At 55.9% G+C, this 22,662-nt stretch overlaps 1 protein-coding gene across 3 annotated transcripts in view; it reads right to left on the reverse strand.

Moving 5' to 3' along the window:
- KLF8 (KLF transcription factor 8) overlaps positions 1 to 22,662 on the reverse strand; it is a 95,783-nt gene that overhangs the window by 9,876 nt on the left and 63,245 nt on the right. For all 3 annotated transcript variants that reach the window (XM_074964367.1, XM_074964366.1, XM_074964365.1), the window contains 3 exons: positions 7,508 to 8,060; positions 4,146 to 4,248; positions 3,594 to 3,736 (listed from right to left, as the gene is read on the reverse strand). In XM_074964367.1, coding sequence (XP_074820468.1) covers positions 3,594 to 3,736; positions 4,146 to 4,248; positions 7,508 to 8,060 — 799 coding nt within the window. The remainder of the gene's footprint in view (positions 1 to 3,593; positions 3,737 to 4,145; positions 4,249 to 7,507; positions 8,061 to 22,662) is intronic.

Below are 22,662 nucleotides of genomic sequence, written 5' to 3' on the forward strand. Positions count from 1 at the left end.
AGGCCTCATCTGGAGTATTGTGTCCAGTTTTGGGCCCCACACTACAAGAAGGATGTGGATAAATTGGAGAGAGTCCAGCGAAGGGCAACAAAAATGATTAGGGGTCTAGAGCACATGACTTATGAGGAGAGGCTGAGGGAGCTGGGATTGTTTAGTCTGCAGAAGAGAAGAATGAGGGGGGATTTGATAGCTGCTTTCAACTACCTGAAAGGGGGTTCCAAAGAGGATGGCTCTAGACTGTTCTCAATGGTAGCAGATGACAGAACGAGGAGTAATGGTCTCAAGTTGCAATGGGGGAGGTTTAGATTGGATATTAGGAAAAACTTTTTCACTAAGAGGGTGGTGAAACACTGGAATGCGTTACCTAGGGAGGTGGTAGAATCTCCTTCCTTAGAGGTTTTTAAGGTCAGGCTTGACAAAGCCCTGGCTGGGATGATTTAACTGGGAATTGGTCCTGCTTCGAGCAGGGGGTTGGACTAGATGACCTTCTGGGGTCCCTTCCAACCCTGATATTCTATGATTCTATGATATATCTTGACTTTAGCAAAGCTTTTGATACGGTCTCCTACAGTATTCTTGCCAGCAAGTTAAAAAAGTATGGATTGGATGAATGGACTATAAGATGGATAGAAAGCTGGCTAGATTGTCGGGCTCAATAGGTAGTGATCAATGGCTCGATGTCTAGTTGGCAGCTGGTATCAAATGGAATGCCCCGGGGTCGGTCCTGGGGCCGGTTTTGTTCATCATTGTTATCAATGATCTGGATGATGGGATTAATTGCACCCTCAGCAAGTTCTCAGATGACACTAAGCTGGGGGGAGAAGTAGATATGCTGAAGGGTAGGGATAGGGTCCAGAGTGACCTCGACAAATTGGAGGATTGGGCCAAAAGAAATCTGATGAGGTTCAACAAGAACAAGTGCAGAGTCCTGCACTTAGGACGGAAGAATCCCATGCACTGCTACAGGCTGGGGACCAGCTGGCTAAGCAGCAGTTCTGCAGAAAAGGACCTAGGGGTTACAGTGGACGAGAAGCTGGATATGAGTCCGCAGTGTGCCCTGGTTGCCAAGAAGGCCAATGGCATATTGGGCTGTATTAGTAGTAGCATTGCCAGCGGATCGAGGGACGTGATCGTTCCCCTCTATTCGGCACTGGTGAGGCCACACCTGGAGTATTGCGGCCAGTTTTGGTCCCCCCACTACAGAAGGGATGTGGACAAATTGGAGAGAGTCCAGCAGAGGGCAATGAAAATGCTTAGGGGACTAGGGCACATGACTTATGACGAGAGGCTGAGCGAACTGGGGTTATTTAGTCTGCAGAAGAGAAGAGTGAGGGGGGGATTTGATAGCAGCCTTCAATTACCTGAAGGAGGGTTCCAAAGAGGATGGAGCTCGGCTGTTCTCAGTGGTGGCAGATGACAGAACAAGCAGCAATGGTCTCAAGTTGCAGTCGGGGAGGTCTAGGTTGGATATTCGGAAACACTATTCCACTAGGAGGGTGGTGAAGCACTGGAATGGGTTACCTAGGGAGGTGGTGGAATCTCCATCCTTAGAGGTTTTTAAGGCCTGGCTTGACAAAGCCCTGGCTGGGATGATTTAGTTGGGGTTGGTCCTGCTTTAAGCAGGGGATTGGACTAGATGACCTCCTGAGGTCTCTTCCAACCCTAATATTCTACGATTCTATTATTATAATGCAGTGTTCCCAATGGCTCTCTAAAGGAATGGATCTTTCATCCGTGCACCTCATGGATTACAGGATAGGGTCCCAATCCTGCCTTCAGTTACACCCATAAAACTCCCTTCAGAGTTTGGGGGACCCCTTGATCCTACTGAACAACTAATTCAGAGGGGGGGAAATCCATCCCCCCCTTCAGAGAGTATGCAGGCTTTCCTGTTTGCAGGGGTCTGCTGCTGGACTGTGGGGGGCGCTGCCCTGAGATGGGGGCAAGGCGAAGAGATGGATGGATGGCTCAACAGCCCCCTGATTTCTGCAGCCCAGGGAGAAGTGTATTTAACAGCCTCCATCCTGAGCTGATCCCCTCAAGGGGAGGGGATGGAGAGGGTGTGACTCCTCGTGCTGCACTGTACGCAGCCCTATACATTATGGCCTCGCCGGGTGGGGCCAGATGCAGCAGCCGGGAGGGACAGCACTGCATTCTCAGTCACACAGGAGGACAAAAGCCCTCCCTCATGAAGCAGAGCAGGGAACAGCCTAGGGGATCATGGTCAGCAAAAATAAATCTCCTTCTGAGTCCCAAAGGGCTAATGGTCCTGATCCTCAAAGGCATTGATTCCGATCGGAGTTAGGTGCCTAAATGCCTTAGAGGATCCAGGACAATATCCCTCCAGTATGACATGCCATATGTCCCAGTTAGCCCACTCCAGCAGCTCATCTGGAAGCCCATGGCACCCAGTCACAAAACTCCTCTTGCCCCCAGGGGATATGAATCTCCTCCCCTGGCTCCCCAGCTCTCAAGGCCACACATTCAAATCCAATTGTAAAGGCTTTCACAGACAACCCAGCACTTGGAAGCTGTGTCCAGAAGGCAGACGTCTGCCCCCTGGTGGTTATCTGAGAACTACACACCCATGCAAGCAGAGCAAGGACAGTACCATACGCAGAGAGAGTCAGGGCCTGTGCAGATTGTGGGCAAGTTGTGAGCCCGGAGCAGCATGGCTCCCTTCGCAATTAACCCTGAGGGCTGGCAGCTGGAATTTCCCTCTAATTAAAAAGCCCCCTTCAACGCAGCCTGGAGTAGGTTGCACATTGCTCACAGCTTTCCAAACTGAGAACCCTGGACTGGAGTCACTGGGCATTTGGGCTCTCCCGGCTGCAGGGCATGGCCCTGCGCCCACTGAGTTGGGCACAGAGAGGCATGAAGCCAAGGTGGAGATAAGCTCACAGGCCCTTCCTGCCGGACCACAGGATGGACAGGGTCTTGGAGATGCAGGGCATGATCACAGAGGAGTCCCAGGAATGCTGAACTAGGGCATCTCTGGTTTTGTGGGAGGACTTGGTGGGGGTCTCAGCTGTGCTGTCTCTGAGGCTGGAGAGCTCACAAAACGGTTCACTAGCCATTGGAGTTAAACCAAAGTGAACAAAAGTAAGCCAAACTGGGTTGCGTGTTCCCTGTTACCCCACAGCACTGCCCGCCCTCTGCCTCCTCTGGGGAGCTCAGCCCAAATGCACTGTGTAGGAAGGGACACACCAGCTCCCAGTGCAGCTACCTTCGTGCTGGTACCCAGAAACCCCTGCCCGGGTGGGGCAGGGAATCTCATCCATCAGGCACTGCCACTCACGGATTGTACTGGAGCCAGTTCAGCGCTTGTGCAAGGTCAGCCCTGGAGCAGCCCCTCCACAGAGCAGGGTCAGCACGGGCCCTGCTAGGGCAAGGTTCTGCCCTGCTGACCTTATCCTGTCCCTAGTGGGAAGGGGACCTCAGTGACCACGGCCCAGCCATGCCTTAGTCTCTGCTATGGTGAGCAGAAAGGCCGTGGGGGGGCGATGGGCCCGTGGGAGAGTCCCCCCCGCAGCACCGAGGTCCCCCGGCTGGGCTGGCAGCAGCATGACACAGGCTGCCCCGCCGAGCCCTACCTGTATGTATCCTCCTGTGTGCTTTGAGGTGGGAGCTTTTCGTGTACACCTTGTTGCAGCCCTCGAAGTCACACTGGTGAATCCGCCTCTTCTTCAAGTCGGGGGACTCGGCCCGCTGCATCCGGGCCACAGGCGACCGTGACCTGGGCAGGGGGAAACAGCAGTGTCACCCAGCGCTGGGTTTCTGGGGGCCCCACCCTCTCCCTCTGGGCTGGCACAGCCCCTCGTAGCAGACTATGCCTGACTCGCGGCAACCAGGGAACCACAGCCCCACCCCATGGATGGCCTTACCTACCATAGCCGGATTCCACCCCCACAATGGGTAGCACCATGCCAGTGCCCTGGGCAGTCATTTATGAAGCAGCTTTGTGCAGCCTCATCAACATGGGGGAGGGGAAGCCAATACTCCCTCCCCTGCTGGACAGACCCAATAGGCAAGCCTTGCTTCCTCCGCCCCCAGCCCCGTACTACGCAAGTGCCAATCCCAGCTCTATCACCAAGAAGTGGGCCCACCCCAGCCATAGTCCAGGGCAGTGTGTGGCTGGCACTCACTCTCTCTGCAGGTCCTGGAAGGGGGCTGAGCTGCTCTCCGTGACGCTGTCCTCGCTGTCGCTGTTCATCTCCAGAGGGTACATGGAGCTGGGGTCAATTTTCACTGAGGAGGAAAGAGACCCACTGAAACCGGAGACAGCCCCAGAGCCACATCCCCTTGCTCTGTCCCCAGCTCTGCCCAGGGATCAAAGCCACTGCACCATGGGATAACGTTCCCTCTGCTGACCTAGAACCCACAGGGTCCTTCCCCTGGGCTGCAGGGATTGGTCACCTCACCCCTGCCCAGAGCTGTCTGTAACATTGGCCGCCCCAGCACTGGAGTCCTGAGTCCCCTCTGAATCCACCTCTCCTGCACCTTGCCCAGTCACAGGGACATGAGCCAGCAGCACAAGGGAGCTGCCTGGCACAGCGGGGGGATGGCACTGGATGTGGTGCGGAGGTCTGGACAGACAGGGCAATTGGAGTGGTGGGGAAGGTTCCCAGCCTGAGCCCACAGCACTTCACCCAGCCCCAGAGCCCAGCTCCGGGGAAAAACCTGCTAATCTGTCTAGCGGGAAGCAGCGCCCCAAGCCAGCAGGGGGTTGGCAGCATCTCAGCCCCCACCAGTCACTCAGAGTGGGCTGAGACAGGCCTACCCGTGCTCTGAGGGGCAGCGGGGCCTTCGACACGCCCAGCACAGGAGTTGGTCACAAAGCTGGACAGGGACCGGCTCGCACCCCAGAGCAGGACACCTGGCACAGCTGATGGGGTTGGGGGAGGGGGTTGGCAGCCTGCGCAGGGATGGGGCCCAACAGTTCCCCGGCCCATCCCTGGGATCCAGACCCAAACCCCAAACCCCAAGACCCAGGCCCAGCCCCACCACCTCGTCCCCTCCCCACCCCCTGGGCGAGGCACTGGAGCATAGGTGCAGCCATCAGAAAGAGCTCCCCCTCCCCCCGCTCCTGGTTCATTTCAGCTACTCCCGCCCCCCAACTTCCACACGTGTCCCCGGCCAGAGGGGAACCAGCCAGGGCCTCCGACAGGAAGTGCCTGGGAGTTCTCTGCTCACCGGATGGGAGGCAGGAAGCACTGGGAGTGGGGGGAGCCAGTCTAACTGGAACCAGAGCAGCCTTGGAGCCGGCCGCAGGGGGGCCTGGGAGGGGAGGTCAAGACCTCACCCTGTGGTGAGGGAGAAGGCAGCCTGCCAAACCCCCCCTTCCCCCACTCCCCAGGATGGAGGGCAGACAGACAGCCTCCTCCCACGGCTGACTGACTCACAGCCACTCGACTGTGGAGCCAGGCAGCTCCCCAGCACTGGGGGGCCCGCCTGCCCCGGGCAGGAATCCCAGCTCTGCCATGCAGCTCCGGGCAGTGTGGGAAAGAAACAGGCGCTGAGCCCAAGGTGATGGGTGCAGCATGATAACTGGAACAGATAGGGTGGAGTGGGGCCTGCCAGGCAGTTGTGAGGGGTGGCTGATCCCCTCCCCACAGCCGGGAACCACCCAGCGCCTACCAGTGCTGATCAGCCAGCTGGGAATCAAACCCACCCCCAAACACACAGAGAGCTGGGACCCCTCCCAAGCCTCTGACAGGAATCACACCCATCCCCCAAACACAGAGCTGGGACCCCGCCCAACCCCACCCCCAGCACACACACAAAGCAGGGAAACTCCCTTCCTCCAGCTCCAGTAGGAATCATGTTCATCTCCCAACTGGGAAAACTCCCCTCCCTCCCCCTCTCCCCCAAACAGGACCACCACCCTGCCCCCAACACACTTAGCCAGGAAATAGCCCATTCAGCACCTCCCCTCCATCCTCCCCAGGTGGTCCTGAATTCTGGGTATCCGGTTTCACAGGGCCCTGTTGGACATGCTAAGGGGCCCCAAGCCAAGCTCCCACGCACTGAGGCAACTAGAGTCAGGGACCACCTGTGAAAGCGTGGCTACAAACCCACCCCTCTCCTGCAACTGGGGAGCCCCCCCTGGAGACCCCCCTTGACCAGTCCCATCAGTCCCGGGCACACTGAAGTGCCAGCGCCAGGTGCTGAGTGCCGCCCCATACCCCCAGAGAGCAGCTCCCAGGCAGCCAGGGCTCCCAAAGAACAGGGAGGAAGCCAGCTGAGCCAGGCCTTTAGGGAGAAACCCCCTCCCACCCCCACATCAGTAGGCAGGGTCTGATGTGGCTGCACCTTCTCAGGGGTGGGCTCCCGGGCACACATGCTGTGGGTGCAGGGGGATGGTGCAGAGGGTGGGGGAGATTCAGTGCAGAACCATTGGCACCCCACATTGTGCAGGGCTAGGGCATATGGAGAGGGAGCTGCGGGGCCAGTGGAGGGAATGAGGCTGGGAAAGGGGAATGGCAGGGGGAGGGGAAGAAGAGGTCCAGAATACACTGGGGGAAATCCCAACTGCCTTGGAGAGAGCAGCTGGGGGACACAGGCTCTGAGCCCGCGGCCTGCTGGCAGGGGGGATCAGCGATGGGACTCTCACAGACACCAGGGGCTCTGGTCAGAGAGGGGCCAGCAGAGCAGATCCCGACTATGCTAGTGCAGCTGGGACACCCAACAGCCTTTCCAATCGCCAGGCGGGGCCTCGCCTTCCCAAGCACATGCTGCATTTCCCGGGAAGTGACTGAGCACGCGGCAGGGCTGACACAAGCCCGGCTGGAACATGGAGTTAGACACCTACCCCTGCTCCCTCTTGCTGGGTTTGAACTCGGAGCCCGTGGAGAAGGGACCGCCCACCTACCACTACCACAACTGGCCACTAGGGGTCAGGGGAGCGTCATGCAGCATCATGCACCTACAGGCGAAGGAAGGAGGCAAGGCATTTGCCCGCTGGGCACCACGTGATGCCTGCCCATTGCAGCAGTGCCGGCACACCAGGCTTCCTCCTACACCCAGACAGATGGGCTTCATCACGCTCTGGGAGTGGAGCCAACAGGACCTTATGAAGCCCTGGCTTGGCTGCTGCCTTATGATGCTAGCCCTGGTGAAAGGTACCAGATGGACAGCTCTGCCACGGAAGTGGGTCAGCGGCAGGGCAATCTTCCCCCACGATGCCCCCAGCTGACGTGCTTCAGCCCTAACCAGGAAGGATCCCATCTCCAGGGATCCAGTCTCCATGGCCCAATCTGTCCATGGCTGGGCCAGTTCTGGGATCCCTCCACAGCTCTGCCAATATCCCTCAAATCCCAAACTGCTGCTTCACTCTGCTAGTCCAGCCCTGGGTTCCCCAAGCCTGACCCACAACCCCGCTCCCCCATCTCCCAGTGGTTCCTGTTCTGGGCTCCCCTACCCACTGATCTCTGCCGATGCTCCTCAAATCCTGCCAACACTCCTCAATCCCAACCCACAGCCCTGGGGAAGGGAAGTTAGCCCTTACCAGATCCGGCGTTCTTGCCATCACCGCCGATGAGGGGCACGGTGATGGCGGCGGTGACCCCGTCTGTGGGCATGGTGGTGTAGACCACGGGCAGGGACTGCACCACCACTGGGATGGTCTGTAGATTGCCCATCTTGCTGGGCAGGTTGACCGAGGGGATTGTGTGGATGACGTGCAGGATCTGCTGGCCCCCGCTGCCCTGCGTGGAGGCCAGGATGGAGCCAGGGGACAGCACAGCGGGGATGGCGGACGAAGAGCCCAGCCCCGTGGGTGACATGGAGACCACAGGGGCCTGGATGGGTGGTGCCACCAGCATGGGCGAGGACCTGATGGAGGAGGGCAGCAGGGTGGAGGACTGAAGAGACACCTTGGGCTTGTTGAGTGACAGGTCCACGGGCTCGGCCTGGGGCTGGTTGCAGTCGCTGGCCAGCAGCTCTTCAGGAGGCTCCGTCTTTATGTCAGTCAGCAGCACCGGGGGCTCTATGGAGCTGTCCTCCAGCAGCGATGAGGAGCTCATCTTGGGCAGCACCTTACTCTGGACTGAGCCTGCAGCCTGGGAGAGACAAGAAATCAACAATGAGGGCACCGGGGCGTGGACTGAGTGAGGCCAGCACATGGCACTTCCCAAGCCCTCCACTGGGAGGCGCTGCAGCAACTGGGAAGGGGGAAACTGCCCCACACCCTGGGAGGGAGGGAAATACCAGTGTCCCCCATTTTACTCATGGGGAAATTGAGGCACAGAAAGGGGGAAGTGACTTTCCCAAGGTCACCCAGCAGATCTAGGAACTGAACCCAAATGTCCAGATTCCCAACCTAGTTCCCCACCCACTGGGCCACACTGCCCAGCATGACATAAGCTCCATGCAGCAGGGTCAAGGGGCTCTCAAGAAACGCATCCCAGCACTATAGCTAGTCACGGATAGACACACACAGGGCACTGGCTCTGTGGTGGGGGAGGGAAGGGTGAGGTAGCTGGAGCCAACCACTTCTTCCAGGTCATTTTGCTGGCAGATTGCTAGCGTCTCCCCCTGGCACAGACTCACTACACAGGGGACAGGAGGGAGCTGGACTGCAGCCATCAGACACACAACAGAGCTCAGCCTCTCAACGCCCATCTGTCCAGGTACTGCCATGGCCATGCTCTCCACAGCATTGGAGCACCTGGGGAGGCAGGGGCCATCACTCCCGTCTTCGAGATAAGGAAATTGAAGCAAAAAGGGGGAGAGCAGGTTTCCCATTGGTCACAGTGAATCACTGGCAAAGCTGGGAGGGAGCGCCGGAGTCCTGGCTCCCAGTCCTGTGCTCAGACCATGCTGTGGGCATGGGCATCACACCACTAAGCACTACACTGGATTAGAAGGGAGAGCAGATGCCGGAGACATTCACCCTGCCGTGTTACACAACACCGCAGCCCCAGACATGCCATGGTGTGGGTGGAAGAACCATTGCATTAACCCTTGCACTTCCAGAAGGCTAGCATTACCTGCACACCCACCAACATCCTCCCTCGGGAATGCGGCATGAGAAACAGCAGCGTTCATGGGGTAAGCTTGAGAAATTCCTATTCTGGCTTTTTCTGCATTTCATTTTTAAAAAGAAAGAACCCCTGCCCCGCCAGTTCCAATGGAATGATCCTTCCAATGCACCCAGCCGGTCTGGCATCCCCTCAGCCAGGGGATGGGAGGCAAGAGTCATTCACTGCATGTGTGCCTGTGTGCATGCAGGGAAGAGAGCCCAGATTCGGTGGGAGGGGAGACAAGGAGTGAATCTGGGTCATGGGATGAGCCATTTGGAACCTAAGCATCGGGACCCGGAGCCAGCCGGGTGGAGCAGCCACACAGAGCTGGCAGAGGGCCACTAGGCTTTAGGCTCCCGATCTGAGTCAACGATTCTCTCTCGCTCCCATAGCTTCAAAGTGGGGCACTTGCTAAAACACCCGACAAACACCCCATGGATGCTGCCCCGGGGTACCACTTTACCGAGCTTCCTGGTGTGGGGAGAAAAGAGAGGGGAAGGGGGAGAGGGATGACTTCAATCCACAGCCAAACCCTCCCTCCCCTGCCACTCTAGAGCAGACGAGGGGGGGTGCGGTGGGGAGGGGAGGAAGCACAGCTCCAGGCAGCTCCGAAGCCTTGGCCTTTGAAATCAATGTGCTGGACACCCTGACCAAAGTCAATTAGAAAATGAGACTCCCCGCCCACCCACCAGTGCAGCCTGGTTCCCCGGCTAGGCCTGCTGCAGGGTGTGGGGATGGCTCCATGACTCTCTCCAGTAGGGAGACTCCCACATGCTGCAACATGCAATCAGCTCATTTTACACAATGCTTCTGTCATAATCCAGGGCAACTGCACCTGTTAGGTTCCTTAGCCGTCCCCAGTCTTGGGTGCAGACCTGCATCTTGCTCCCTCCTGGCTAGGGTTTTCCAGGCTGCACAGCTCCCTGCCTGCACTGGGATATTCTGAGCAAGCCAGACTGCCTGAACAGGCCAGCGTCTGCTCTTTGCTTGCTCTCCGAAGAGCTGGAATTGCCAGCAATCACAAGCTACCATGCAGCTCTAAGCAAGCACATTTATTCTTAAGGTAAAAGCATCACAGAGACCATGTCTTAAAAACAGTAAAAAGACTTACACACCTGCTTACCAGAGCTCACTCCCAGCTCCAAGGAGGGCTCTGGTAGGAATCAGCCCTCCAAACTCCCCACCACAAGGTCTTTCCTGTGGTTACAAGTGTACAACAGTCCTCAATCAGAATCAGAACAGTTCAGGCTGTCCTTTGATCTTGGCCTCACGTAACAGGTGATCAGCAGACAGAGGTCCACCCACTGCAAAAGACTGGGTTTGTGCATAACTGGGAGTAGGGAATTGCATTCATCTCCCTCTACAAATTTCCCAGCAAAACCACTTCACATATATTGTCCCAAAAGACCATTTGTGTCTGCCACATTGTTCAGTATAGTCCTTGGATCATCCAGGCCCATAATAATACTTAACCTTTACAACTACTAGAACAGACTCCAAAGATACTTAAACTTAATTCAATAAGGTTTTTCCAAGGATACTACAGGAAATCGCCATGTCTGTCACAACCTCTCATCCCAAAAGGCCCCACTATACACAGGCAGCAAATGCAGCCACTTCTGGGGTTGAGAGTAGCGGCCAATGAAAACACAGCACAAAGAGATGAGACGAGAGAACAGGAGTATGTTACAAAGGATATAGGGGCAACCACAGAGGGCCAGGGAATTCTGAATATCATGCAAAGCGGAAAGGACCCGAGTGACAAAGGTCTCATCTGAAAAAATTCCACCCAACCCAGCAAAACGTGGTGGAACACCACTGATGCACCTGGGAAGTTTAGTTTGGCTGACTTGACTCTGCCTGGATCTGAACTGACCCTTGAAGGGAAACAAAGCAGTTCAATCAGTAAGTCATCCCTTCAGTGCTGAGTTAGCCACTGGAGTGACTGACACTGACAAGCTAGACTTGGGTTGAGTGCTGCACTGAACACCTCTACATAGCAGCATCTTATGCCGTAAGCATCCAGAAGAGGCTGCCTAGCCTAGTGCTTAGCTATTTGATGAGTAGGACAAGAAAAGGGTGATTTTTCAGTTCCCCACAAGCTGCTCCCTGGAACGCTCTAGGTGTGATTGCCGAGCGCTATTTGGACACCTTCCACTCCCAGTGACCTTCAGCCATCAGCCTGTGGGTTATGTAATGCTGCAGGAGTAAGGCTAGCACGTGTGTGGATTTTGTTTAAAGGGCAGCTCGCGTCAGAGAATCATTCGCTCCTTGAGTCAGATCTGCTTCTGACACCAACAAGTTGCTATTCCTGTTCGCCCGGCAAAGCCAAGACGGCGGCCTGCATTCTAGTCAACCTCGTGTATCATCAACACCATTGCAGCCAATCGCAGCTCCCAGCTCGCCGTACGGCAGAGAAGCTGAGTGGATTTTCTGATCCCAGGCCTGGTGGTTAGAAATGTCATCTCCTGCCATGCCAAGCTGATGGGGAAGGCCCTTGGGAGGACAGGGAGCAACAGAGAGACCCGGGGAGCAGTGACACTGAGTAACATGTCGCTTCTGACTGGAGCATTCGTTGACACCAGCTTGGGGCCAATGTGCAACGCCAACATGCCATGTGTGGGCTAAGGATTGCACTAGGTCATCACAGTGCTGGCTGCCCATGGGTGAGGGTAGCCTGGGAACTGGACTCCAGCTACCCTCTTTAATGAGGGGGATGGAGGATCTTGTGCTATGGGGCTCTCCTGAGCTCCACTGGCATGGCACCCAGGTCTACCTGCTTCTGCCCAAGACAGAAAACGGGATGCAAAATTGTAGACACCTCGCTATTGGTCTCTTAAGGGCTGAGCACTCAACTCCCACTGACTTGAATGGCAGGAAGAAACACTCAGCACCTCCCAGGATCAGGCCGCAGAGCCCTGAGGCTCTGGGGCAGCCTGTAAAGAATGCAGGAACATACTGACAGCATTCAAGGAGTGTAACACCATGGATGAGGGCTCCCAGGCCCAGCCACCACATCCGTGGAGTCACACTGCTCCCAGTTCAAGCCAGCAGGGGAGAGGGAGGTGGTATTACTTGCTGGTTGGTGCAGATGAGCTTGGAGTCAGGACTCCTGGGTTCTATCCCTGCCTCAGTCACTGTGTGACTCACTCTGTGCCTCAGTTTCCCGAACATGGGTCAGGTGATACTCAGCTGCCTGTCAGGAGGTGGAATGAGGTTTAATTAACATTTGGGAAATGCTTTGAGGCCCTCGGCTAGAAATGCAGGTAATGTTTCCACAGAGCAATCTAATCCCATGATTCCCTATGCGGTGACATGGAAATACCCGGCACTTCCATTGGAGGAGAGCTCTCCCCATAAGCGCTCATTGACCCGCCCCTCTCCACACCGACACACCCCATCCACCTTTTACACACATAGTTTACCAAGGCACAGAGGTGTGACTGACCAGCCAAGGTCACACAGTGACTCCAGGGCAGATCTGTGAATACAGCCCGGGCCTTCCCGCTTCCAGCCTGGGCCCTAACCACAGCCCCGCCCCGCCCCGCCCAAAACAGCAGACATCCCAGAAGCACAGTCCTCAGGACACTTCCCCCTTGATTTCTGATGTGCTGTCTGGTCCTGTTCAGCGAGAGTGGGTCAGGGGTGGGGTGAGGGGGGAAGCTTGGCAGAGGAATTACGCTCAGTAAATCCTCTGTATGGATGGACGCACTCCCTCCCCAAAGCATGGACAGATTTGGGATAGCAGCAGTAATGTGGGGCACAGATCAAGGCTCCTCCATCCAGCAACTCACTCCCAGCCCTTTGGCAGAGGAAGAAGCAGAGGGAAGCGGGAAAGGGAAACGCTGGGAGGGGGAGGGAGATGGAGACAACCCCCACTCAGCTGGGAGGTGGCACAGAATGGCTTGACACTAGGAAGGAGGGAGTCACCGGGACTTGGAGGAGGTGACTCAAGAAGGGGGCGCTGAGATTTGATGCCGTAGGGAACATTAAATAATTGGTACTAACCCGCCTCCCCCTGAACATCACAATCTATTGGCAGCCTCAGCAGAGGCATGGTGACACCCTGGAGATGGAGCTCCCCTCTAGATCAGGGTGGGCAGGGAGGAGCCGGCATCCCCTTCTGGGGATACAGAGGCCTCCAGCGCTGGCACCCGGGGGCCTTTCACCAGCACTGCTGCATTCACTTTTGAAAGAGCAGCCCCTCCCCTTCCCTTTGCCCAGCAATGCCCCCCAACCAAGTGCAGTCTGAACCAGCCCTGACAGTAGCCAGGGGAACGTATTCTCTGCCTGACCCAGGAGTCCAGGTGCTGGAAGCTTGCCCAAAGAGCTGGGTGCCCTGGCTGTGAGCCAGAAAGTGGCTACTGAAGACCAGGGCCTGCTAGCAGATTTCCACGGCTAACATGGTATGATGCTAGCAGGGCCCCAGAAGCATCCTGATCAGGGCATTTCTGTGCCATGAGTGCGGCTGGCGTGGTTCATCTCATTGCAGGCTGGTACCTGCATTGCTGGGCCTTAAGAATGTGAAAGGTCTCCTAATGAACCTTAGTCCTAACCTGCATCACACCTTACTAGTCCAGTCCTGTGCTTCTTCGCCTCACACTGCTGTCCGCTGCCCCTCAATCCCAATCCACAGCCCCCACTCCCATCTCACCCCTGGTTGCCCTGGGCTCCCCGCACACAGCTCTCTGCTGCCCATCAACCAACCCACAGCCCCCCACCTAGGAATCCTGGGTTCCCCACACCTCGCTCTTTGCTGCTACTTGATCTAGACTTGCTAGTTGTGAGTGCAGGTCCAGTCCTGACCCCTACGCAGCTTACTCCAGACCAGCACCACTGCCATTCCACACCCAAGCCCCTGGATCAGAACTGGGGAAGGGGGCCAGCCTGCAGAATGGCTTTGCAGGGACTGTGATGAGGCTACCACGGTGGATCTCATGCAGGACCTCAGCGAGGATGTGAGCCTTGATCTCTGAAGGCAGAAAGCCAGGGCACTGACCCACCACCTCAGACTGTAGTGCAGGCCCCGAGCAAGGGGGAGATGGCTGTCTGTGCACCTTCGGGGCAGTGGGGGGCAGGGGGTGTCCTGCGTCATACAAACACCAGCCCCACTCCTATGCAGCCAGACCCCTGCCCCACTGGCTCTGGATGCCAGCCCGCCCAGGGCACTGTGCTCCAGTGCAGGGCCTGGGCTGGGGAGAGGCAGCAGATGGAGCTCACGCATGCTGAGTCTCCACTGGGGGATGCGGGGGGGAGTGGGAGGGAGAGAAGGAACAAAAAGCACCCCCCAGCACACCCCCCAAGGCATGGAACAGGCCTGCGGGTTGCTATGAGAATTAGATCACGGCTTTTCGCCCAGGGAGCAGCTCATATGTCCAAGCTCCATGGTTCTGCAGAACGGCCAGAGGTCATTGGGGCAGATCCAACTCTTCTCTCCCAGTCCCGCCAAGCCACCCACCTTTTTGGCCCTGTGGTTACACCTTAGAGCTGCGGGGGGGATCCTGTCCCCAGCCCAAAGATTAAAAGACACGGCCAATCACAGCCCAGAGCAGCATGGGCGAAGTAGTGGGGTACTCAGCTGCCCCCTGGCAGCAATCAGGGGGTTCCTGGGTGGACCAAGGTGGAGCTGGGCTCAGAACCCTGGGCTCTATTCTGAGGCTCCCATAAACATTTACTTGTCAGCTTCCAAAGGGGCCCCCCCGACAGACCAGGGTTGCCACCCCCTTCTGATCGTTAGCAAGGCAGCCACAGCGTCCCCAGGCTGGGCACACTGGCTTCGAGTACAAGACGAACCAGCTGGGGCCTGCAGCCTGCGCATGGACCAGGAGAGGCGGCTGGGGAGAGCGCTGGGTCGGTTTATTGTCCCTGCAGGCCCAAGAGATGGGCCAGGTGGGGTCGGCCCGCAGCCCCCGAGGAGACGACCCTCATGGAGCTTGCAGAACATTTGCCCATCCCTGGCTGCGAGGGGGTGCTGTGATGAGAGAGGACGAGGGCTCCCGCCCAGGCCAATTGGACTCCTGTGAGGGGGGCACCAGCTGCCCCTCCCACAGGAGATACAAGAGCAGGGGGTGAGCAGCAATATCCCCTCCCTGCTCACTAGGGGGTGCCCATACCTCTCCCCCACAAGATTCAGTGGGAAAGTCAGCACTGTGCTCCTCTGGGGCTGCGAGGGGGCACCACAGCCTGGCTACGTGGCACAGAGATGTCCTCCATAGTGGGTGGGTCCAGTTGGCAAGAGGGGAATGGGGAGAGGTAGGAGTTCACTATCTAGGCAAAGCTGTGCTGAGCATCTCCTTGGGGGCGCATCCCCTATTGCTTTCCAGGCTGCTGAGGAACACAAGAGAATCCCACCCAGCCCTTGGCCAGCAGGATGGGGACTGGGAGAGGATGCCAGGGATCTGGGAGAGGGTTAACCTCAGGCACATTAATCCTTCAGGCACAGGGGTGAGTTGCACCAGAAGGTGGCTGGGTTGTGCGGGGAGGTCATTGTCCCAGGGAAGAAGAGGTCTGCAGCCAGGAGGCTGGACTGGGAGCCCAGGATGGAGCCAGTTTTACGCCCAGCTTGGCTGAGCACTAGGAAGCAGCAGGGACTCAGTGGCAGCAGAAGTTGGCACCACCTGGCATGGAGCCCAGGAGTGCTGGCGGCTGATGCCCAAGTGGGAGGAGGAGCAGGAGGTGCGCCAGCCGCCCAAATGCTTGCAAAAGGCTGCCGGCGTGGCTGGGAGAGGCATGGCCGAGGAAGCCAGGGGCTCAGATGCAGCCCTCTCCTCAGATCCCAAACAGGGGGTGGGGGCATGCTGGGAGGAGATGGTCAGACTCACACCCTAACCCAGCCCTGACCTCATGTGCATGAACTGCCCTCCCCCAGTCATCTCCGCGCGCCCAGGACCCTTGCCATATAGGTTGCTCTGGATAGGTGCACTGTCCTGGGTGGCTCTGATGTGCTGCCTGGCTGCGGCCCAAGCTCTTGCAGCCAGCCTGGTGACAAAACAAATCCTTCCCTTGGCAGGCAAGCCGAGGCGGGCCCAACCCACGGCTGTCACTCCCTGAGCGGAGTCACCCACACAGAGATCCTGTTGAGAGCCTGCCTGGCTGCCTTCCTTCCCCCTCCCCGCTCCCTCTGGCAGCCACCTTAGCCCCTCCGGCTATGTGCAGCCCCAGGCTCTGCTCAGGGCGTCAGCCAGGCCAGGGATTAGCTGCGCTCTGCAGGCCTTGCCTGCCCCCCAACAGTTATAGACAGAGCTGGGCTTGAATCCCAGGGGGGTTAGAAGCCTCCCGGTTCAAGCCACCCACCCCACAGTCTACAGCCTGGCTGATCCACCCCCAGAGCCCTTCTCCACCACAGCCCATCCGACACCCCTTGAGATTTATGGCCTCCTTCAGCCATCCCTCTGCTTCCCTTCCCATCTGCTTTCCACATCCAGGCCCCTCCAGCCAGGCCAGAGCACAGATTTCTCTTTGATCCAGGCCCCCCACCTATCCCCAAGCCTTTTATCTCCTGGCCAGCCCTGCCTCTCCTGTCAGTCCCAGTCTGTGCAGCGCAGGTGTCTCTGACAAAACCATCCACGACAGTTGCTGTCAGGCCTTTCGCTTCACACCCTTCTCCAAAACCAGACACCAGGGCGGGATTCCACAGAGCACCCCCTGTCCCCTCCCGGTTAACTCCTTCCTGCCCACGCTGCTCTGCTCATCACTGAGCAACCTGCCCCATGCTGCTCTCTGCCCCCTCTACCGTCAGGGGGCTCAGTGCATCACCCCCACCAGCCTCCAAGCTAAAGAGAACAGGGGCTGGGTCCAAGAGTGGAAGCCAACTGTTATGGTCAATCAGGCATTACTGCTCTGGGCCACCAGGGACACCACATGGCCAATGCAGGCCAACTCTCAGTGGGAACAGCAAGGGGCCACCATTGAAAGGATCCAGAGACGCCCCCAATGATATACCAGTCTGAACTCGCAGAGACATTTGGGCCTGCAGAGCCAGGCTGGAAGTCTCACAAGCCCAGCCTGTCTTGTGGTATTTCTGCATGTTCAGGGGCTGGGAGGAAGCAGCATGAAATATACAAAGAGTAGTGGGGACAAGGGGTGTGTGTGTGAGGAGTTACGGATTGAGTCTTGGGCAAACGGGCAGAGGCAGGCTGGTTCTGTTCGACCCAGGCAGAATCCAAGCACAGAGCAAACCTACCTACGCCAAAGGAAGTTGGCAGGAGCAGAGCCTTTCAAGGCCCAGTACGCACGAGCTGTTAACGCTTAGGAAGCTTACTTAACACAAACATATGTGGATAGGATTTTGTGAGTTTCAGTTCTAAGGGTATTTCTTTCCCCTTGAGCAGTGAGTGAATTTAAAAATTCCCTGGCTGGGATTCCAAATATCGAAGTTTTGGGCTACGGTCAGAGGGAAACAGACAGGAGACGAAACGTGAAACTGACCAGCCCTGTTCCAAAGTGCCTGATGGGTTGAAATTGAAGCCAGCTGCCTCAGCCATTAAAAGGAAATCCATGGTTAAAGCTATTTTGTTACAAATCATCTAATCTGTTAGCAGGAATACCAGGAGCATAGGAAGCACCAGACTGGATCAGACCAGAGAGTCCACCCAGCCCCGTATCCTGTCTCTGACAGGTTTCAGAGTAGCAGCCGTGTTAGTCTGTATTCGCAAAAAGAACAGGAGTACTTGTGGCAGCTTAGAGACTAACAAATTTATTTGAGCATAAGCTTTTGTGAGCTGCAGCTCACTTCATCGGACGCATTCCAATGGATGCTTCAGAGAGATGTGCAAGATATCCCCCCTCCCCCACAAGAGACAGTTATGGGAGAACGTGCCCCTACATGATATTTCCTCCCAGCCCCCATGGTTATGCTTTGAAGCAGGAGGGTTCAGACCCCACTTTGGCGTTTATTGAAGGAAGATTTTTTTATTTTTTTAAACCACATATCTTAAGAAGGGGGAAAAAAAAAGGAGTGAGGGCCCCAACTGGCTACCACTTGAGTCAACAGGAGATTGGGCACGGATGTCAAAGGAAGCTGAATTGAGCCCCCAAAAGAGCATGGGCTCTCCAGTTAAGGCAGAGCTATTCACTGCTTTGTGGTGCACAGATCCCTGTGAGGATTAGGGGATGTTCAAGAACCAAGATATGCTGGTTTGGCATTTCCTTGCCATCACCTGGAAATCCAGCCAGAATGGCTGTGCATGCATAGCCGGGGAACAGCAGCCTCTGTCAGCTAGCTCTGAAATCATCAGCCACGAGCACCATCCCCTCCTGCGGCTCAGCGCAGCAGGAGAGGGGTTAGACAGGAAGTTGCCATGGGCTACAAGGAGCTGTAGCTTTCAACCAGCAAGTGGGATGCATGTGCCAGAGATCATCAGTCTTTAACCACTAGAGGACTCCAAAGCAGCATAGGAATCCTGCAGCCCTCCCCTGGGGGCCTCTGATTTAGGGATACCATTCCCTGGTTATTGACCCAAATTGCCAGGCTGTGTTTGGTGCAATCAGAACTGCCTGAGTGTGTGCCATAGTCCCTATATATTATCAGCAAAAGGTGATTCTCCGTGAGCTCAACGGGTAGTGGTCTGTGCTGTTGGAGCATCACAGTTGCTACCAATTAGTCACAGCATGTGGCCCTGGGAGGCTGTGGAACAGAACTATGAATTCCTAGACAACACAGGCTTATTATAACAGTCCTCTGCCCGCCACTGAGCAAGCTGTGTCCCCACAGCCCCAGAAATGGAGGATTGGGAACCTGTCCTCGAGCCCCAGGTTAGGAACCCAGCAGGCTCCTTCGAAGGAGGTGACCTCCAGGAGTACCTACAAACCTGCCTCAACCTCCCCGGGACAGTGTGAATGGGGAGCCCAATGCCCCTCAAACGAGCGAGAGGGGGAGCTGCTTTTAATGTTCGATCAGAGTCGCAAATGAACAGCAACAGACCCCAGACCTGCTCCCTCATGCAGAGGCCGGGAGGCACAGAGGGGGGCGATGCAAAGGGCTGCCAGCCAGGCTTGTGTCCTGCGAGCAGGAGTTCGCCCGGCAAGAAGAGGGTCTGGAAATCCTTGTGTGGTCAACACCATGTCATCCTGCTGTAGTGCTGCCTCAGTGCATTGCCATGTGGCCCTGTGATTCCGGGGGGCCGGGCTCCAGCTGTCCCTTTCAGCAGTGCTTCACAGTGCTCTATATCATGCAGCAGCCAGCAAACATTCAGAGCACAGACGCTTAATGTGAACAAAGCCAACAGAGCACATTGATCCCATGGGCGAGATACAGAGACCCCATAGAAAACCCGTCTAGAAGGGTCCCCACAAGATGTGCTACAACAGTTGGTAGCAAACTAGCAGCCCAGTCCAGCCTTCCAACCAGCTTCAGCGACCTTACCATGGGGCTAACTGTCACCCCAGGTTCCAAGATGGGCAATGGGGCCTCACAGCAAGGAGATCCCAGACTCCCAGCACCAAGGGTCAAAGGTCATGGGGACCAAGTGAAGGGTTGCATTCAGAAGTGGCTCCAAAGGAGGAAACATTGCGAGTGCTCTCAGATCCCAGGGATCAGCAGAGATGGAGATGCCAGGAAACTACAAGCCAAGATACAGCAAAGCTCTTTATATTGAAGGCTAACAGCACTGGGAGGACCAGCATTTCGCACCAAAGTATTCCACAGGCTCGGCATAAACACACCACTGCTCCTGAGCATCAACGCGGGGCTTGAAATCCAGTCTGCAGAACCCTAGCAGCGTATTTATAACACGCTCATTGCTGGGGTATCCGAGCTCAGCCCAGATGAGAGTTTCCTAGCCCATTCTCGCTATTTCCTCGGGGACACAGGAGGCGGATCCATGCACAGCAGAGAAGACTACACCAGACCTGACACAGAGCCAAACCTACAGTCCCACACCCATGCACTTCAAAGCCCTGGCTCCTTCCTAAAGCAAGAGATGAGGCCCATGGAATGGAATTGTCTCTCCAGTCTGCTTCAGCATCACCCTTCTCCTCCCTCACAAACCCCCACACACAGACAGCACCAAGGGGGAAAAAACAAACATAGGAGCTCCATTGACATACTGCACCCCATAAGACCCTATCAAACATAGGATTCGCACCACCTGCAACAGCCTCATTCCCCACGTTCCCTCTCGCTGGCATCCAGCAGAGATTCAGCAATCACACTCAAAGCCACAGAAGCTTACATTTCTATAGTGCTCATCCCCAAGGGCCCTTCCACATAGAGATGCAGCCACCACTGGAGTGAAACGTGGCCACTGTTCAACATCAACATTCCACAAGAGTTCAGGACAGGAAGTGCCAGAACAGAGCACGTCAGATCATCCAGTCTGACCCGCTGTATATCACGTCAAGCCCAACACCCAGAATTCAGCCGAAGTACTGCAGCCCATGGGCAGAAAACAGGAGGGACCAATGTGCACCAATGCCAAGGCCCCTGCAATGGCAGGGAGTTAAGTAAAATCTACCCAGATGATCCTAGCAATTACCCTACAATCCCATATCCAATTGAAACTGCAGGGGAAATGTAGGGAGACACTATGTAGCTATGGTTAGCAAAACTGGAATAAATCCCCATATTAGGGTTAGTATGATGGGATTTGTAACTCTGGGGTTGGACTGACCATCCCAGTATCTCTGCCAAGTTTTCATCTGATGCTCCAGAATTTCAGTTTGCACGAAAGTAAGTCAGGTCTTGTCTAGACAGCAAAGGCTGCACTGATTAATCAAGTTTCAGAGTAGCAGCCGTGTTAGTCTGTATTCGCAAAAAGAAAAGGAGTACTTGTGGCACCTTAGAGACTAACCAATTTATTTGAGCATAAGCTTTCGTGAGCTACAGCTCACTTCATCGGATGCATAAAGTGGAAAATGCAGTGCGGATGTTTTATACACACAGACCATGAAAAAATGGCTTTTACCAGCAGGAGAGTGGGGTGGGGGGAGAGAAAATCTTTTGAAGTGATAAACACCCATTTTTTCATAGTCTGTGTGTATAAGACATCCTCACTGCATTTTCCACTTTATGCATCCGATGAAGTGAGCTGTAGCTCACGAAAGCTTATGCTCAAATAAATTGGTTAGTCTCTAAGGTGCCACAAGTACTCCTTTTGATTAATCAAGTGTAGCCTAACCACGGCATCCGCCTAATGTGGGCACAGTTCAATCAGTTTACACCTGGTTTGAGTCGAGTTAGCACAGGCCTGGTCTACACTAGAAAATTGGGTGGGCACAACTACATCACTCAGGAGTGTGTAAAATCCACACCACAGTTACCCCAGTGTAGACAGCACTAGGCTACCGCCATCTTTCCTGCTGGGAGTGTCTACAGCAGCGCAGTGGTTTAAGTGTGGACATGCCCTATGTCTGCGGAGAGCCTGAGACAATAGCTCTGAGAGCTGTGAACTGCCCCATTCCCCTCAATGGCCTTGGAATTCGGACGGCCCAGGAATGATCATTTAAAGGGCAGCACTGTTAGCTACAGAGGAAGCTTCTCCATCCTCAAGCCCTGAAGCTTCCTGCTAGTTCTTAGTAGCCCAGCCAAAGACACTTGGGGGGTCCCGGATCAGCTGAACTCAGAGCCTCAAGATCCCTATGGATTTCTTTGTCTGGTTTTCCTTGACTCAGCCATAACCAGATTTGCAGAGGACACCACAAGTGGAGGGGGAAGTGCATATGGGAACCTGGAGAGATTGGAACAGCAGGGGTTGCAGGCAACATGGGGAGATTTGGTTACTAATGAATGGAAAGCTCCAGGCCCCCAGAGAAGAGATGAACTCAAAGGGGGGCGGAGGGGGGAGAGAAATGTATCCAAACAGCTGCACCCACTGCTTTAAGGCAAATTTATTTTCATCTTGTCCTCTTAGCACTGTCCTGACATTGTGTTTCCATGTAATCAGGTGCTGGCCGAGTTCTGGTGGAGAAGCTGTGGCGGCCACATTGGGATGACATTCAGCATTAGGAGTAGTTCCGAGAATGCAAAGGGCTCAGGATTCTGCCTTGGGGAACAACTTTGCACTGACCAACCATTCGGCTCCACAGCAGGCTCAGCTTTCCTGGCGATCGCCAGGTGATAAACTGGGATGAGGGCATGGGAAAGGCCTGGCAGGCTTTCAGTGACAACGCTGGAGCCTTGAGCCCTCCATGTCTCCCCAGCACACAGACAGTTCAGCCTTCCCATATACCAGCCCTGGCTGAAGTTCTGACCTAGAGAGACAGCACTGCCCCAGGGGCAGGCAGAGTTCCACCTGCACCCACCTGGGCTCCACCACTGCTGCCAGCTGGGAACACCTGGCCCCATTTCCCACCAGCTGGTGATGGATCTCCGTCCCTCCTAACCAGAACAGGACAAACTCTAGTGACCATGGGGAGAGAGACCCCAGTCCCATCCCTGACCAAACCATAGCCAAGGACACACTTTCTTTGGGACTCAAAGCAGCTGGGGATGGCTTCTGGGGGAGCTGGGGACTCAGCACGGAGCCCAGAAGGGCTCTGGTGCGGAGGAGAGATCTGAAGTCGGAAGACTTCACACATGGCCAGTCCCAGAGGGGCACCCCAGATCATTCCACTCGCCTTGTCCTCATCCTCAATGATCTCACAAGTGACAACAGACGGGACATAACAGCCCAGCATTGATTGTGTATCCTCCCAGTGGGGC

Source organism: Natator depressus, chromosome 9 (genome assembly GCF_965152275.1).
Source record: "Natator depressus isolate rNatDep1 chromosome 9, rNatDep2.hap1, whole genome shotgun sequence".
In the NCBI taxonomy this organism is placed as follows: domain Eukaryota; kingdom Metazoa; phylum Chordata; order Testudines; family Cheloniidae; genus Natator; species Natator depressus.